A 17,737-nucleotide genomic window follows, 5' to 3' on the forward strand; every position below is an offset into this window, starting at 1 on the left:
TCATCCGCCGCATTCTACGGTGTCCTTGGCCGTGCAGTTGATTACAGCCTGTTTGGGTCGTCATCTTGGTGACTGTGAACGACTTCTGGCTCGGCTTGTGACAACGCTGAAGTAAGCGAACCTGCCCTGGAACTCTGGGTTCCTCCAGTCGCAGTTGGGAGAGTGGTGACCTTGTCTTGCCATGATTGCACCCTGATCCCTTTCTTTGGGCAAAGAACACAATTAGGCTGAGTTGGGGTGTGGTTTAACCTTTAGGGATGGAGAGCGGAGCCGCTACGGGTGCACACCCCGCAGGCATTAACCATGGTGGGCGGGGTGGGCAGCACCGCACCCTGTGCCCTCGATATGTTCTTGCTGATTCTTCACCCTTCTTCGTCCTTTGCATTCTGCCCATATGGGGCCCAACACGTGCCTTACATTCAATGCAGCAGTTCAGTCATGCAGAAGTCAGACAGATCTCAGTTGGGTGCTCAGGCAGCGGCCGCTTGCAACCGCTCAGCCCCTCAGTCAGGTGGGGTGCTCAGGTGGCAGCTGGCGGCTCGCTCCCTGCCCCTCCCTGGCCCTGCCTCATCTGACCACCTCCTGACGCCAGATATGCAGCCCCCTCTTGGAAATCTCTCATCAGCATTGCCGGCTGCCGCTGCACCAGGTGGGCAATGCCACAGCATATTGCCACCGCAATTGCACGCCTTATCCAAAGTACAAGCATTGTTACAAGGGGCGAGAGATGGCTACGGCTTGCAAGATGCGGTGACACAAAACATGCACTTGGGAGGGGAGGGTGGACACGTAGCAGAGGGGTACTCAGAAAGCATGCACGTGGACAGAGGGAGCATGCAGAACAGAGGCGAGCATCAGAAAGGGGAGGCAAAAAATCAGTGAACATGAGGCATGAGTGGAAAAAGGGCAGACATCAAACATTGAAGACAGAAAGATTCAAGAAAGAAAGAAAGAATCCATCAAAATATTCAAGAAAGAATTGTTTGTTGTAATCAAAGCCAAGAGAGTTGGCCACATCGTCCGCACCACAGCCAGGCATGCGGGTCAGCTACACCGTGTCCGCCATGATGGACACATCAAACCTGGCGCCGCCCCCGCCAGGCACAGAGTCCTGCACGCCCCTGCTGGTTCTGTGCAGCTTGCGCTGCGCCTCTCGCAGCTCTGTGTGAGGCACCACAATGCGCCCCTCCAGCCGCGGCAGCGGAGCGCCCAGCGCAAAGTGCAGCCATGCCACCAGCCGGAAGGCGTGCCGCAGCTGGCGCATGGCCTTGCTGACGCCTGCACACCCAGGCAGGCGGTGCAGGGGTGTGGGCAGCAGCGGAAGGAAGCCAGGAGGCAAGTCAAGCAGAGAGACAACGCCAATCAGCATGGCAGCCCACAGCGCACAGCGGACTGCAGTGATGCAACCGTCGGCACCAGCCAGCACCGTCTCACACGGCTGGTACCTCCCATCCCAGGGCTCACCCCCGGCTGTCAGCTTGGTCTCTTGGATGACCAGGCTGTCCGAGCCAAGCCCCAGCCGCAGCGGCGCGTCCAACTCCAGCTCCCGGCTCCACATGCCGGCCAGGCCCTGGGCAAGAGCCATGGCTGACGGCCACTCCTTGGCACCAGGTGGCGGCATAGACGACAGCAGCTGCCGCAGAGCATCTGGCCGCCCCTCTGCCTCCACCTGGGCCGCGGCTGCACGAGGAGGAGACGACACGGGGCGCAGCGAGCGGTGAGCAGCTGCTGGCCTTGCGTAGCATGCGCTACTCTGCCGCAACACCACCCAGTGGCAAGCAAAAGCAGCTGGCAGGATGCACCCCGCCGTGGGAGACACACCTGTGCTGTACTTGCGCAGCAGCAGCACAGCCTGCTGCACCTCTGAGCCCGGCTTGAGAGTTCCAGCCACCTGCGCCGCAGCCCGGGCAGGGCACACAACATAAGGTGGTCAGCTCCTGTTCCGGCAGACGTCCGCGCGCTTCCCGATGCAGCACAGCCACAGCTAAGCTCTGCACCGCCTGCCAAGCTTTCCAGGGAAGCAGCAGTCACCTGGCGCAGCGCCTGCTCCTCCCGAGCCCACTCGGCTGCCGTCTGCGGCTGTGGCAGCGAACGCCAGCTGGACACGGCAGGCAGCCCTTCCTGCAGCACGTCGAAGTGGTGACAGTTCATTGCAGGATGGCCATGAATGCAAGCCAATCTGACAGGTGATGTGGTCAAGACGTGCTGCCGCAATCACCAGCAAGCGGCAAGCAACAAGCAGCAGGCAAAGAGGCGGCGGGAAGGGATGCAGGCGCACGGGCAGGCCGCAGGAACAATGGGCCCCGCACTCGCCTGCTCCACATCTGATGCCTTGGCCTGTTGACGCAGCACCACGGGCATCACCTGCATGCGGAATGCATGTGCTGCCTCGTGCTGCAGGGCAAGGCGCAGAGAGGGAATGGATGGGCAGGCTGGGCTGACACACGCTGGCAGCTAACCACTTAAACAAGGGTGACTGCAACAGCGTACTGTGCAGCTCCCACGGCCATCCTGGGAAAGCCCCGCCCCCGCACCTTTTCAACAAGCACAGCCGCCACGCGCTCCCCTGCCGCCGCATCGTGCGGCAGGCCACAGTCTGCTGCCAGCGACAGAGGATTGCGGTAAACGATGCGGCGCCGGTCTTCCGGCACACCAGCGGCCGCTGCATCGTACAGGCTGCCCATCAAGGTGCTCATTGCATCCACTTTCTTGTCCACTGCGTCCACCTTCTTGCTCTGCTCCCGCTGCTCCTGCCGCACTGCGTCCACTTTCTTGTCAACTGCATCTACTTTTTCGCCCAGCTTGGCAAAATCCTCCTTGCTCGCCAGCCGCTCCAGCAGCTGAGAGACCAGCGCTTCTGCCGGCGCACCGGCGGGCTCGTCCCCGCCTGACCGGCGGCGCCGGCGGGCGTGGCACTGAAGGCTCCGGCGCTCCGGCGCTCTGCAGAGAGACAGCCGGCCACCACGCAGGCTAACCGGGCAGCTGAGCCCGCATGTTTTCCCAAGGGCTTGCCACATTTTGTGGAGGCGCTGCGGGCGACCCTGCTGCGCTCTGTCGGCGCGGGCGGCGCAGACGCGGCAGCGCTAGTTGCTTTCACAGTCGAGGTGACGAGGCAAGACGGTGCCAGGGCTCGTGCCAGTTCAGCGATGGTGAACGTGACGTAGCCGTGCGAGACAGCGATTGGAAAACTGTGTACAGACGTTCCATATACCTCGCTGCAGCGGCAGCGCGCTGGGCATGTTTCCGCAATTTCCACCGGGGCAAGACTATGACCAGCTCGGCGTCGCGCCGCCCTCAGCGCCACACACAACCCACCACCAGGCCAGGCATGGCATGCAAGGGTCTAGTGCTGTGTCGGGGAGAGGCAGCCAGTGACAGCCACCATCCTTTGGACAGGTGCGCATCCCCGCTCGAAGGAGCGGTAGCAGTGCTGGAAGGATTGCACAGACACTCTTTGCGGCGTCCAGCACATACTGGGGGTCTCTGGGGGCGCCCAGAATAGTCCAAGGCCCTCTGACAGCCAGCTCCCCTGTTGGGGTCGCTGTGTAGCGATTTGCGGCTTACCCCGCGCGTGCAGTCCGTCAGCAGGACCCAGCGCGGCCGCCGAGTGAGGTAGCGCGGCGCATGGAGACGTTTGGAGCAATGGCGGCTGCCAGTGGCGGCGGCGGCCGGGCGCCGCTCGGGCCGGCCAACCGTCAGGCCCTGCAGCCCGCAGCGGTGAACAAGCCTCCACCGGGGCCCCTGGGCTTCACACAGTGTCACACAGGGTAAGCCTCCTGTCAGGACATGGCCAGGCTGACTGCACGCAGCTGCCGCCATCCACCCTGCTTGATCAACCGCAAAGCCTTGCTTGAATACACTGCCCCCCCGATTGAATGACCGCTTGCAGCTGGATGGACAAGCAGGAGGCGGCATTCAAGGGCTGGCTGAATGCGGTGCTGGTGCCGGCAGCAGCGGAGGGCGGCGAGAGTGACGAGGGAGCAGCGGCGCAGCTGCATGCCCTGGCATCGCGCCGCCTGGTGGCCCGCCTGCGTGGCCTGCTGTGGCAGCTGTACAGCCAGGATGCAGAGCTGATCAGGTTGGGGGGAAAGTGCGTCTCTGGCGTTGCCTGCGGCCTGGAACTGGATCTGCATGCCTCCTGCCACCCCCCTCCCATCCATCAATGCCGCCTGCCTGCATGCGCTGCATACCCGCCCGCCCGCAGCGTGATGCTGAAAGTAGAGCAGCGCATCAACAGCGGGCAGATGCGCATGCGGGACGAGGTGGGTTGTAGAGTTTCACTTAATCACTTACCTTCAGTGTTGCCTGCTTCAAGCCCTGGAGGTCGGGGCACCGCAGGTGCACCATGTTGGCCGCTGCCGGCTGACCGAAAGCTGAGGGTGCCTGACGCCCGCTGCTGCTGCCATCGCCACACTCCTGCTGCCCTGTCGCCTGCCCGCCTGCTTGCTGCCGGGCAGGAGGCCACTATGAAGAATGTGAAGGAAGGGGCGCGGGCGCGGGCGGTGCTGGCCTCCTACCACCCGCTCTGGCTGCGTCTGGGCATGGAGGTCGTGTGCGGCAGCGCGGTGGCAGGTGCGGCCATGGCGGCTGGGGGAGGGGGGCGGCGTGGGGGTCCTGTGCTGGGGAGTCACAGCTGCTGCTGTCCGCTGCTGCCAGCCCGTCCAGCCCTGGCTGGTTGCTGGACCGTCCAGGAGCGAGGGATCCAGGACTATCGCCGCCGCCGCTCCCGTCGGCGGCCAGTTATGAGTCGAGCGCTGGTGCCGCCGCTCCCGGCGGGCTGCCTTGGCTGCAGGCGACGACGCACCGGCGGCGCCCGCGCATCTGGCGGCGTTTGTGCGGGAGCAGTTTTTCAAGGACCCCCAGCTGGCCAAGCAGCACCCCGCCAGCAGCAAAGCATACTGGGTGGGGAGGGGTGGGGCGGGGCGGGGTGCTGGAGCGGTGGGTACTGCTGCAACCCAGGCAGGCAGGGGCTGGGCACCGCAAGGAGCTGGGAGCCCCTTGCTTGCATGCTTGCATGCGTGTTGGTCAGTGGGTGGCGTTTGTGTGGTGCTGACTTGGCTGCACTACAATCTACCCTCGGCTGATGTGCTGGCTTGGCTGTCGGCTGATGCCTGCAGGCAGCGCTGGCCAGGCTGGTGCTCAAGCGCTGCCTGCTGCTGGTGGCGCTGCTGGACCGCGTGGCGGCGGCGCCCGCCCTTCCCGCGGCGGCGCCGCTGCTGTTCCGCCGAGACAGCAAGCTCAAGGCATCGGCGCAGGCAAGCCGTTGCTGGCCCGGCAGCCCTGTGGGGTGCTGCCACGCCTCCTGCGTGCGCTGCGCTGCGGTGTGCGGTGTGCGACAGAAAAGGCTGTGCCGACGTGGTCTGCTTGCTGGCAAGCGGCGATGCGCAGCGTTGCCCCTGCTCCCGCCCTGTCCCGCCATGCCCCCCCCTCCCCTTGCCTCCCCATCTCTGCAGGTGCTGGCTGAGCTGGTGCAGCCGCGGCTGGTGGGGGAGGGCGACGTTGGGCGCACGCTGGGGCGGCTGGGCTACCGCCTGGGATATGAGCAGGACCCGCGCCGGGAGCTGGACTTTGCGGGTGGGTGGTGCGGGCTTGGCTGGGTGTCGGTCGGGCGGTTGCCGCGCCTGGCCTGCCCGCCTGCCCGCCTGGCTCGTGTGTGGGGGTCGCACAGGGAGCCGGAGCAGGCAGCTGTCTGCTTGCCTGCCTCCCTACCTGCACCTGCCCCATTGCCGCCTGCCTGGTCACCCGCCCAACCCCCCCCCCTCCCGCCCTCCCGAGAGCAGTCTCCAACATGGCGGCCGACCTGCGTGACGGCCTGCGGCTGTGCAAGCTGGCTGAGCTGCTGACAGGCGCGTGTGCGTGGGCGCACGCCGCCGCCTGCCGGAGCCCGCGGCTCGCGCTGGTTGGCGGCGGTGGCGGCCGCTGCCGCTGCCGGTGCTGGGGTTGCCTGCCCGTCGCTGCCGCTTCGTTTCCTCTTGCCCCTGCGCTCCCTGCACGTCCCGCCTGCAAAGGCCCCACTCCCTTCACCCTCTGCCCGTCCACTCCCTCAAGCAACCTGCACATGCACCCACACACGCCTACCCTGCACCCCTCCTCGTGCTGCAGGCCACCCCCGCTTCTTCGACTCCACCCGATTCCCCAGCGACCGCCGCCCCGTGCGCCTGGCCAACTTGCAGCTTGCCCTGGACCAGTTTGCCCGGGCGGGGCTGCCCCCGCAGCAGGCGGGCCAGCAGCGGCAGCAGCAGGGCGGCAGCACAGCGGCGGCGGCGGGCTGTACAACCGCGGCGGCGGACCTGGTGGATGGCGACCGCCAGCAGACGCTGTGCCTGCTGTGGCGCCTCATCCTGCACTTCCAGCTGCCTCAGGTGGGGCTCTGTGGCGGGCCGCGGTTGTTGCATGCATGCAGGTGGAGGGTTCGTGCATGCGCTGTGGGATGCGCCCAAAGCCGGCCACGACACGCATGCCCTCTCCGACACCGTCCTGCCGCCACCGTCCCGCCCACCTGCCCTTGGTACAGCTCATCAACCTGTCTGCCGTGCGGGCCGAGGTCGAGCTTGTGCGTGCCAAGGCGGCACAGGCAGCTCCTGTCGCTGGCAGCGCTGCCGCCGCTGGAGGCGCCGGCTCTGCCGCTGCCGCAGCCGCGCCGTTGGCGCCACAGGAGGAGGTGGCCGCCGGCAGCCCGCACGTGGCGGCGCTGCTGGAGTGGTGTGCGGCCGTCGCCTCCCTGTACGGCCTGCCCGTCCGCGGCTTTGGGGCCTGCTTCGCGGATGGCAGCGTCTTCTGCCTGCTGGTGGGTGGCCAGGGAGGCTGGGGCAGGGGGGGCCCCACCAGGCGCTGGCACCCACCCGAGCAGCCGTGCCACCTTCCAATGGGTTGGTCACCCACAGCAGGCCGACGTTGTGTGTTGCCTGCCCATCTGCCTTCCTGCCTTCCTGCCACTTGCCCACTTCCCCACCTCAGGTGCACCATTACCTGGGCCACGCCTATGTGGCTCTCAAAGATGTGTACCGGCCGGCAGCAGGTGGGGAGGGAGGCGAGGAGGCACCCGCCGCCGCCGCCGGTGAGTCGGGCACAGCAGCCTGAAGCAGCTGTGCTGGCGAGCCCTGGGCTTGCCTGCTTGCTGTGGCCGTTGTTTGTCGTGGTGGGCGGCTCCATCCCGCGCCTTGTGTGCAACCTGCGCTGCCCCGGCTGCGTCCTGAGGCGTGCGGCTGCCTGGCTCCCCGTCCGGCGGCCGCCTGCCTGTGTGCAGGCTGGGCGGGCCCGGCAAGCACCGTCTCCGGGCAGCTGGAAGGGGCGCGCCGCAACTTTGGGATGGTGCAGGGTGTGGTGCAGTCGCTGGGCGGCATCCCGCCCATTGTGTCGGGTGAGTGGGGGGTGGTGCAGGGGAGGGCAGGGTGCCAGGCTGGGCGCCAGGCTGGGCGCCAGTGGGGGCTGCCGTCGGGGCTTCAGCATTTCAGCGCATGAGGCATCCACAGAGCGCCAGGCGGTGCTTGTGGGTTCACGGGATCATCCAAGGTTCTTGGTTAGCTCCCAAGCGGCATGTGTGCTGGGGATGCTGGCTCGGCTATCGCCCATCGCCGCAACCCCTCCTCCCGCCTTCTCACCGCGTTGCATTGCAGCCGAGGACTTTGCGGAGTGTGGCCACGACGAGAAGGGCTGCATCCTGTTCACCGCCTTCCTCTGCCAGAGGCTGCTGGAGATCAGGTGGGCGTGGTGTGCGGCGGTGGCCAGCGGGCGGCAGGCGAGGCGAAGGTGTGCGGCGGGGCGCAGACGGGGCTGCTGACGGCCGCGCCTGTGCTCTGCCTGAAGCGCTGCCGCTTGCGCTGCCGCTTGCGCCTGCTCATGCCCTGCCTGCACCCTACCCGGCCGGGTGTCCGATTGTGCCTGTTGGAGCCGCCGCCTGCCATGCCGTGCCGTGCCGTGCAGCAAGGAGGAGCGTGCGGCCATGGTGATTCAGAGGCGCTGGCGCAACCGGCAGCAGGACAAGCCAGGCGCGCCGGGCTGGGCGTTGGTGTGGTGGCTGGCCCCAGCGGATGCTGCCGTGTGCAGCGCAGCGCGCACTCGCTTGCCCTCCCGCCTACCTGGGGGGGTCGTGCCGATGAGCTGCTGTAATGCCGTGCAGGCTCTGTCCGAGAGCACCTGCACAGGTGGATTGCTGCGGCTTCGGTGGTGCAACACGCGGTGCGGGCCTGGCTGCTGCGCCGCGGCCTGCAGCGCTTTGCGGCGGCCCGGCGGCGCGGCGTGGCGGCGGTGGTGCGGCTGCAGGCGGTGTGGCGAGGGCGGGCGGTGCGGCGGCAGTACCAGCAGCAGCGGCAGGCGGCCATCTGCATACAGGTGAGGGCATGCTTGCTCGCATTGGGCGGCATCCTGGGGGTAGCCAGCGCAGCGCGCCCATCTGGCACCGCTGATTCTCGCCGGCGCCCCCACTCGTCTTCCTGCCTGCTCAATGCCCGCCTGGCTGCCCACCTGCCTATGCCCATGCCCGCGCCTGTGCAGGCGGCGTACCGCGGCAGGCGGCAGCGCCGCGCTTTCTTCCACCACATGGTTGTGCCGCGCATGCTACAGGCGGGGCTGGCTGCCAAGCGGCGGCTGGAGGGCAGCAGGTGGGTGGCTGTTTGGGAGGGACATGAGGGACATGTGCGGGCGGGGGGGCATGGGTGGGCAGGTGTGATGCTTTGCTGGTGCGGTGGTGGCTGCCCCGCCTGCGCCACACCACTGATGTCTGCTGCCCATGATGCACCCTGACATCCCCCCCTGCCCCTGCCCCTGCCCCTGCCAAACGCGTATGGTGCAGGTACGAGGGCCGGCTGGCCAGGGCCGCCACTCGTGTGCAGGTGCTGCGCCGCGGTACCGTGCAGCGCCGCGCCTTCCTGCGCCAGCGCAGCGCAGCAGTGGCCATCCAGGCCGCGGTGCGGCGCTGGCAGCAGCGGTCGCGCTTTGTGCAGCAGCGCGCCGCGGCGGTGGCCGTGCAGGCGCACTTCCGCGGCGGCGCGGCACGCAGGCAGCTGGCGCGGCAGCGGGCGGCGGCAGTCTGTCTGCAGGCGGCCTGGCGGCGGTGGCACGCGCGGCGCCGCTTCCTGCGCCTGCGTGCCTCGGCGGTGGCGATTCAGGCCGCCTGGCGCGCCCGCCAGGCCCGTGCCCTGCTTCAGCAGCACCGCGCTGCGCAGCGCGTGCAGGCAGCGTGGCGGGGCTATGCCACACGCAAGCGGCGCCAGCAGCAGCAGGCGGCCGCGGTGGCCATCCAAGCCGCCTGGCGCGGCCACGCTGCGCAGCGGGCTTTCCAGCGCCGGCGCTGCGCAGCGGTGGCGATACAGGCGGCAGTGCGGCGCTGGCGGCAGCGTGCGCGGTTCTTGCGCCAGCGCGCCGCGGCGGTGGCTGTGCAGGCGGGCTGGCGGGGATACGCTGTGCGGCACCTGCTGCGCCGCACCCGGGCGGCTGTGGCCATCCAGAGGTGAGCGGTGGAGGGTGCATCAGGAGTGGGGAGTTGGTGGTGGGTGCAGGGCTGGGGACAGGCTGCTGGCCGCTCGCCCGGCGGACAGGGGATTGGACCAGCTGGAGACTGTCTGGCTGCCAACCCAAACGCGGCCCCTGCCCCCCTTGCACGTCGCCTGCCCCCCCCCGCAGCGCGGCGCGCGGTTTCCTGGCTCGCCGCCGCCTGGCCCGCGCCGCCGCCGCCGCCGCGACCATCCAGGCGGCGGTGCGGCGCTGGCGGGAGCGGCGGCGGGCGGCGGCCGTGGCGGCGGTGCGGCGTCAGATGCGGGAGATGGCGGCGTTGATGCGGGAGTACCAGCGGCGCACGGCGGCGGCGCTGCACATCCAGGTGGGCTGTGTGTATTGGGGTGTGTGTGGGGGGGGGAGGCTGGGTGATGCTGCCTAAGGTTATGGGCGGTTTCGTGGTGGGGGAAGCACTGCGCTGACTGATGCCAGGCTGTCCCTGCCTGCCTCACCCGCTCCCTGCTGTTTGTTCACGCTCCCTTGTGCTCACCCGCTCACCCTGTCTCACCCGCAGGCCGCGTACCGGGGTCACGTGGGGAGGAAAGAGTACCGCCGGCTGCTGGCGGCGCAGCTGGAGGCGCAGCGGCGGCAGGCGGCGCGGGAGGCCGCGGCACTGGCTGTGATTGCCCCCTGGGCGGAGACGTTCCGAGACAGGGCCTGGTTCCTGCGGGCCCGCCGCGCAGCCCTGCTGCTGCAGGCTTGGTGGCGCCTGCGGTACGCTCGGCGCCAGGCGGCGGCGGTAGCCCTGCAGGCCGCAGCCCGCCGCCTCCTGGCGCGGCAGCGCCTGCTGCGCAGCCGCCGGGCGGCCCTGACGGTGCAGGTGCGTGTGGGTGTGCAATGGAGGTGACTGTGTGTGTACACATGTGTGTGTGGGGGGGGGTGCTCCCAGGGCTGCCCAATGCCGGCTGCCAGCCGGCTGTGCTGTGCGCCTGTTGTGCGATGCCTTGTATGTATGCGGCGGCACATGCAAGCAAGCAAACCGCCAAGTGCGGCGCCCCCCACCTGCAACCTTGCCTGACCTCTTGCAGACGGCCTGGCGGGGGGCCAACGTGCGCGCCACCCACCCCCGCCGCAAGCAGCTGGCCGACATACGCCTGCGGCTGGCGGCCGCTGCTGCAGATGCAGGTGTGTGGTGTGTGTTCGTGTGTGTGTGTGTCTGTGTGGTGGGGGGGCTGCAGGTCGCTTTACCTGCAGGGGTGGGTGGGGGGGATAGACTGCCGCCGCCATCCACTCACCGCCACCCGCCCCACCTCGTGCGCCTGCTGCCGCAGCCGCCGCCCCCCACCGGTCGCTTGGCGCGCGCACACATGCGCACTTGGATGCGCTGCTGGCCAGTAAGCACCCTGCCTCGGTGAGCTGCTGCTGCTGTGGCTGCTGCTGCTGTGGCTGCTGCTGGGGTGCCCCAGGCTGCCAGGGGTTGCGTTGTGTCTTGGCTGGCATCCCGTGCGCGGTGCAGCATCGGCACTCGTTCCAGTGTTTCCCCTGCTCGCTCCCTGCCCCTCCACCCGCAGGCTGTGGCCGCCCTGACCGGCCTGGCCCTCTGCACAGAGGCGGTGCCGGCCTGCTGCGACATCGTGGTCGTCGGCGGCGGCCTGCCGGTGCTGCTGGGCGTAGTGCGGGCGCCGTGCCGCAGCAAGGAGGCGGCGGAGGCGCTGCGGGCGGCGCTGGCCTGCCTGGCCAACATCTGCAGGGCAGGGTGGGTGTAGGGCGGGGCTGGCTGGCTGGGTGGGCTGGTGGTTGGTGGGTGGGCAGTCAGGGGATTGCTGGGGATTGGCAGCTCCTAGGGATGCACCGGCCTGGCCCTCTGCATTGCTGGTGTGCTGTCATCCATGAGACGCCCCTGGCCGTGACTCGCGCGGTGCTGCGCCTGGGTCTGTGCATTGCAACACGTGCAGGCCGCACGCCGACGCCGTGTTTGGCGCCGGCAACTTCCTGCCCTCCCTGGGGGACCACCTGCAGCAGCAGCGAGACAAGGAGGTGAGCCCTCCTCTTGCGTGTGTGGTTGGGTGTGCGGGGAAGGGTTCGTTCCTGCTGATCCCTCTCCTGTCTTGCCCGCTGCTCAACCCTTTGGCCATCACCACCAGCCCACGGTCAGCCTGCCGCCCTGCCATCCTGTCGAGAATTGCTGCCCTCTCTTGCTCACCTGCCTGAACTGTGTCCTCACCCGCTTCCCATCCACACCAACCTCACCCCATGCAGGAGGTGTTCATGTCTGTTGTGGCGCTGTGGCAGCGCCTGGTGTGCTCGCCCGCGCCCGGGGCGGCGGCCCGCGCCCAGTCGCTGGCGCGTCAGCCCGACGTGCTGAGCAAGCTGGAGGGGGTGGCGCGGCTGCTGGCGCTCAAGCTCAGCGCGGACCAGAAGTATCTGACCAAGCTGGAGCAGCAGAAGGGGTCTGACACCTCGGCCCGCCAGGCCACCAAGGCCCTGCTTTCCACCTCCCGCCAGCTCCGCGCCCTGCGCGGCGTGCTGGCGGCCACAGGCGCCAGCGCCGAGGGCGCGAGCGGCGGCGGCGGCGGCAACGATACCCCGCTGCTGCTGGGCAAGAACACGCTGGTGCGGGCGGTGCTGCGGGAGCAGCAGTGAGAGGGTTGGGTGCTGGCCCCGACTGCAACCCGCAAGCCTTGTTGTGGGAGTGCATGTGGGGGGCAGGGCAGGCCTTGCCCGATGCGGCGCCTTGTCCCTTACACTCTTTGCCCCACATTGCCCCTAAGTTAAGCTATACCTTACAGCAAACAAACGAAACCCACAGGTGCAGGCTGGTTGCGCTGCGTGCAAGTGGAATGTGTGGCTGCAGTTTGTAGACAGCATGCAAGGATGTTGAAGTTGGTAGGTGGTAGCTCGCCAGGCCGGCGCCTGCATCATATCGCCGGCTTCGGGAGCGCGCCGCATGTCCGGCATGCCTCCTGACGTGGCGGCACAGGTTTCTCCAGCCACCTCCGCCTCCCTGGCCTCCCCCAAAGCGCTTGTGAGGTACTGCTGCTGCTTGTTGCACCATGCAATATGCTATGGTGCGGGGCACCACACCACAAGTGCCCTGCACCACAAGTGCCGGCGCGGGTGGCGGGGAGGCGGGCAGCGGCGGCCAAGAGGCGGCGGCTGATCGATCGCGGCTGACCTGCACCTTTGTTCCCCCTCGTTTTACACACGGGAGCCAGGGGCTTGACACCCCGTTTCCTCCCAGTACGGCCCAGGTACAAATCACGCGTCCCGCGTATTCTCTTCTTCTTCTTCTTCTTCACAGCTGCGTGTCGAATGTAGACCGAGCCCACCGGCAGTAGCATAGGTAGCGCGACACGGCGGCGGCTGTGCGGCACTTCAAGCTGTTCCCGTCTTCGTGGCCTGCCAGCTGCAGCGTGGTCTGCAGCTTCAACGTCGGGGCCTACCGCACGGCACCAGGCAAGCAACGCCAGGCAAGAAGCGCCTGTCTCTCTTTCTCAGGGCCGCTGCTCTCAAGCACCCACAGCTCCTCCTGCTGCAGGGGCCGCCGCAGCTGGTGTGAGCGGGGGTGGCTGGCTCCGCTTTCACCGAGGCACAGGCAAGGCTTGCACCCGCTGGAGCTTCCGCTTTGGCCGAGTGTCCGCTCATTCCTTGCCCTGCTGTCCAGTCTATCTGCACCCACAGCGCAGTTCCTGTTGTTCCCATGTGCTGCAGGAGCTTGGAGCCAGCCTGACGGCAAGCTCAGCGCGCGTCCGGTGTCTCCCTTCACGCGCCCCCCCAGCCCAACAGTCCATCCGGCCTCGCAGTCTTCGCCCCCTCCACTGCACAGCACTGGCGGCGGTGGCGGCGGCGGTCCTGGCGGCGCTGCTCCCCGCAAAGAGGAAGGAGATGGTGAATGTAATGGGCGTGGCCAGCAGGTAAGCTCGCTTCGCAGCACCCACCTGCCGTATGTCACGTGCCTCTCCTGTTTGCAACCCGCCCGATGGCTGCTGCGCCCAGCCGTTTCATGCATCGCCTCGCCTGATGCATGGGGTGGTGGTCGCTTCGGCTGCTGCTGAATGTGCGCATCTGTGTTGCTCAACCAGTGTGACAGGTTGCTGGGATGCCACCATGCTCCAACACACTCTGCCACTCAACTCACTGGCACCCTGAATCGACCTGACCTAATTGCTGCCTGCAGGACCCCCTGCCACCCACCAAGCAGGAGGAGGAGACGATGGTAGAGGTTTTGACGCGCATCATCCCCAACAGTGTCAAGGCGTCCCAAGTTTACCTGTCGGTGGGCAGCATGCTGATAGGTGCTACTGCTCCGTTACTTTGCGGCTTCATCACAAGTCTGACGGATAACACCAAGAAGCACAGCTCGCTCAAGAATGAGTTCACTACTGAGCTGTGCGCGCTGAAAGTTCTGATAAGCCAAGCGCAAGCGGACAACAACGTCCGGTTTGCCAAAATCGACAACGCCATCAGCGCGCTGGACATCAAGGTCGACAACGCCATCGGCGCGCTGGACGCCAAGATCGACAACGCCATCAGCGCCATCAGCTGTCTCAGGCAGGACCTCGGCGGTGTCAAGGCCACGTTGGACTTTGTGGAGAAGACCAAGGCCGTCCTCAACTGCGCGGTTATAGGTGCTTTCCTCTATGCGCTATACACACGGCGCTAGTTAAGTCACCAATTTTCTGCAGTCTACAGTACTGTACACTATGACAACTTTTTTGTTATACCATCCATCTTTCAACACTGCCTGATACTTGATGCCCTGTGAACCTCTCGTCCTTGCTGCTCTACCTGCTTGTTCTTCCCTTATCTCGTATCTCGTGCGATTCTTTGGCTTTTCCTGCAACAAACGAAGGCCCACACGGCGTCATTCAGGACTGGGCAGCCAGTACCCCAGCCCCTCGCAGGCTGCCCGTCGGTGGTGAAGGTTCATTGCTGTGCCAGACAAGTTGGCCCGGCCATCAGCATTCAATCTGCCCTGCTGTGCCTCATCCACAGGCTGCACAAGCGTCGAGGACGGGCGGCCGGGCAGACACGTCCAGAGCAGTGGTTGCTGTTTGTTTCAGGGAGGGGAGGGAGGGAGTACTGGTGCGTCGGCAGCTGTCGCGCAGGGCAGCGGGCGTAGCAGAGGCGCCGAAACCAACCAGCTTCCCTCTTTCCACTCTCCACCATCTTGTGGCTGCACTACACTGCAGTATGGCCTAGTTCTAGCGGGCGGCAAGGGGGCCTATGATGATTAGCGATGGTCACAATTGTCCCCGCCAGCTCCGCGCCCTGCGCAGCGTGCTGGCGGCCACAGGCACCAGCGCCGAGGCGCGAGCGGCGGCGGGGGTGGGAACGAGGCCCCACTGCTGCTGGGCAAGAACACGCTGGTGCGGGCGGTGCTGCGGGAGCAGCAGTGAGAGGGTTGGGTGCTGGCCCCGACTGCAACCCGCAAGCCCTGTTGTGGGAGTACATGCGGCAGGCAGGGCAGGCCTTGCCCGAGACGGCGCCTTGTCCGCTTACACTCTGTGCCCCACATTGCCCCTAAGTAAAGCTATACCTTGCAGCAAACAAACGAAACCCAAAGGTGCAGGCTGGTTGCGCTGCGTGCAAGTGGAATGTGTGGCTGCAGTTTGTAGACAGCATGCAAGGATGTTGAAGTTGGTAGGTGGTAGATCGCCAGGCCGGCGCCTGCATCATATCGCCGGCGTCGGGAGCGCGCCGCATGTCCGGCATGCCTCCTGACGTGGCGGCACTTGCTTGTGTGGGCTTAAAGTCTGGTAAAGCAAGAACTAGCTTGCAACATAGACTCCCCGCCGAAACGGGACGGGAACCGGGTGAAAGCAGAGAAAGCAACAAAACAGGGGTGGAGCAAGGCGACATGCAACCACAGGTTTCTCCAGCCACCTCCGCCTCCCTGGCCTCCCCCAAAGCGCTTGTGAGGTACTGCTGCTGCTTGTTGCACCATGCAATATGCTATGGTGCGGGACACCACACCACAAGTGCCCTGCACCACAAGTGCCGGCGCGGGTGGCGGGGAGGCGGGCAGCGGCGGCCAAGAGGCGGCGGCTGATCGATCGCGGCTGAACTGGACATATGTTCCCCTCGCGATCGTTTTACACACGGGAGCCCCCGGCCCCGTCTCCTCGGGACCAGTTCGGCCGAAATCGGGAGGTAACAATCTCCTCGGTCCCGCGTATTCGCCTCTGATCTTCTTCTTCTGGCGGCCTCCTCCGCTTTCCAGGCCTTTCGTGCGCATCTCTGTCCCCTATTGCGTTGTCCTCAGGCTGTGCAAGTGGTTGTTCCGGCCGCGGCAATGTGGCCCCGCTTGCTGGTTGCGGCGTTGCTGCTTCTGGCCGCTCAGCATGCTCTAGGTGAGGGCCTGGGAGCTGCTCCCATCATCCCAGTGAGGCCATGCTGGTCTCAGGACCAAATGGACGCTCACCACCTGACATTGAACTCACAAGCTGGCAACGCTACGCCGCCCCCTCTGCAGGCCAAGGAAACGCCTGGTGCGGCGGGGCAACAAAGGCTGCATCGCCGCAGGGCCAGCACAGCTTGCCGCCGCTTCTGCCGGGCGCAGCGCCCACCGCTGCCTGTCATCTGCTGCCAGAGCTCCGACTGCCTCGATTGTCGCATCACTGTTTCCTTTGTCCTGCTACCGTTCAGCTGGAACGAACAGTGCGAGAAGTGCACTGCTGATTACGTGGGCTGCAAAAAGGTGGGAGCTGGCGGCGCTGCGTGGTGCACCACGTGGATGAGCCCCCGCGTGCCTGCTGCATGGTCTGGCCGGCCGACGGCCAGCTGCTGGTGGCAGCCCTTTCTGGGGAGAGGGCATGGCAACTACGTGCGGGACATGCCGCTGGCCCGCCGGCCCTCCTCTCCTGTAGCTTCCGTGTGCGCCTCGCCCTGCCCGCTGCACCTCCAACGCCGCCGCCGACATCATTGCTGCACCCACGCTCCTCTCCCCCTTCTGGTGCAGTGCCGAGACGGGTACTATGTGGACGCCTCGCGCTTCTGCGCCCCCTGCAAGGACAAGTGGGCCGCCACCTGCACCGCCAACCGCACCCTGACCTGCAACACTGCCGACTACTACACCAACCCTTCCCCGCTGCTGTACCTCGACCCCAAGACCGGCATTTGCAAGGCGTGGTGAGGCAAATACACATGGGAGGGTGGTTGCAAGGCCCATGTCAGGAGGCCCGTGCGGGGGGCACATATGGGGGCGGCCGGTGTGGGGGAAGATGCGTGCGCCAGGCGACGGGCAAAAGCAGGCCAGTGGCGGCAGGCGGGCCCAATTGCTGCACCGGCGGCGCGCTGCACTGAGCACGCCCACTGAGCTCCACCACCCCTTTGCTGCCTGGGTGCAGCCCCGGCCTGTTTTCTGGTCCCTGCGCTGCCTGTGATTCTACTGGGAAGTGCTCCAAATGTAAGCAGGGCCGGGGGGGGCTCAAGGTTTTCTGGGAAGCAAGCGCTGCACCAGGCTCCAGCATGCACAGCGCTGGGGCGAGGTCGAGGGCGTGCCGGCAGCCGCTGCTGCCGGTCCTCAGGCCCTCAGCTTCCCCCGCCGCTGCCCGCTGGCACCCCCATTCTCAGGTAACGTTGGACATTTCATGGACAAAGGCGTCTGCAAGGGTGAGAGGGGAAGGCGCGCCGGCGGGGCCCTTGGGGCCAACTGCGGTCCATGGGCACGACGTGCGCGCGATGCAGGGGAGGCCGCAGCGCTCCCTGATCTCATGGAGGTTAAGCCCCGCCCTCGCCCCTGCAGAGTGCGCCTTCCCCTTGTGCACACGCTGCAACGCGACGGCGTGCCTTGAGTGGTGAGTGGCATGCGGTCCGCCGTCCCAACCCACTGGCCCTGCAAGAATCGAATGCATGGTCGAGTGCCTAACCGCCTGCCTCCCGCAGCAGGCGCATGCACCAACCCAAACGTGTGCTGGCACGCCTCCCACTTGTTCCTCCTCTGCAGCGTCGACTATTTTTGGGGGGACGGCTGGGAGTTTCCAGAGGCGCGTCGTGCCCGTCGTTTTCGCTGTTCTTGGCTTGCCTTGTGGGGGCCGGTTGAGGCGAGGGGGATGTGCCAGTGTGCGGAAGCAATGCCAGGCAGGAAGGGCAGGGATGGCAGGCAAGGGGAACAAACCAGGCAGACGCAGCTGCAGCAGGCAGGGCATGCCTCAACGCTCACTGTCAGCACACCTGCAGACGCGGCCAACTTCCCAGATGTGTCATCATCGGAGGCTCTCACCATTTCTGTGCTGCCCTGCCTCCCCTGCCCTGCCCCTCCCCTGCAGTACCTCGTGTACAAGGACCGCTCTGGGCAGTGCAA

General features: G+C 66.7%; 3 protein-coding genes across 3 annotated transcripts in view; all 3 read left to right on the forward strand.

Moving 5' to 3' along the window:
- Positions 1–3,642: 3,642 nt before the first annotated feature.
- On the forward strand, positions 3,643–12,075 carry CHLNCDRAFT_139429 (hypothetical protein; the record flags this gene model as incomplete). Its single annotated transcript, XM_005844156.1, has 24 exons — positions 3,643–3,767; positions 3,890–4,078; positions 4,205–4,262; positions 4,458–4,572; positions 4,793–4,902; positions 5,118–5,282; positions 5,454–5,574; positions 5,781–5,852; positions 6,103–6,362; positions 6,515–6,787; positions 6,958–7,057; positions 7,247–7,360; positions 7,617–7,701; positions 7,924–8,008; positions 8,212–8,331; positions 8,494–8,600; positions 8,792–9,448; positions 9,622–9,817; positions 10,007–10,312; positions 10,521–10,617; positions 10,764–10,843; positions 11,004–11,188; positions 11,388–11,469; positions 11,692–12,075. The coding sequence occupies 24 exons, from the start codon at positions 3,643–3,645 to the stop codon at positions 12,073–12,075; spliced, it is 4,086 nt and encodes a 1,361-aa protein (XP_005844218.1).
- Positions 12,076–13,645: 1,570 nt separating this feature from the next.
- Positions 13,646–14,095, forward strand: CHLNCDRAFT_139430 (hypothetical protein; the record flags this gene model as incomplete). Its single annotated transcript, XM_005844157.1, has 1 exon — positions 13,646–14,095. One exon carries the CDS (start codon positions 13,646–13,648, stop codon positions 14,093–14,095), a length of 450 nt encoding a protein of 149 aa, XP_005844219.1.
- Positions 14,096–15,727: 1,632 nt separating this feature from the next.
- Positions 15,728–17,737, forward strand: part of CHLNCDRAFT_54721 (hypothetical protein) — a gene marked incomplete at both ends in the record, with an annotated part of 4,485 nt that continues 2,475 nt past the window's right edge. The window contains 4 exons of the mRNA XM_005844158.1: positions 15,728–15,785; positions 15,908–15,923; positions 16,081–16,132; positions 16,394–16,563. Coding sequence (XP_005844220.1) covers positions 15,728–15,785; positions 15,908–15,923; positions 16,081–16,132; positions 16,394–16,563 — 296 coding nt within the window. The remainder of the gene's footprint in view (positions 15,786–15,907; positions 15,924–16,080; positions 16,133–16,393; positions 16,564–17,737) is intronic.

This window comes from Chlorella variabilis, assembly GCF_000147415.1.
Source record: "Chlorella variabilis unplaced genomic scaffold CHLNCscaffold_24, whole genome shotgun sequence".
Taxonomy (NCBI): Eukaryota; Viridiplantae; Chlorophyta; class Trebouxiophyceae; order Chlorellales; family Chlorellaceae; genus Chlorella; species Chlorella variabilis.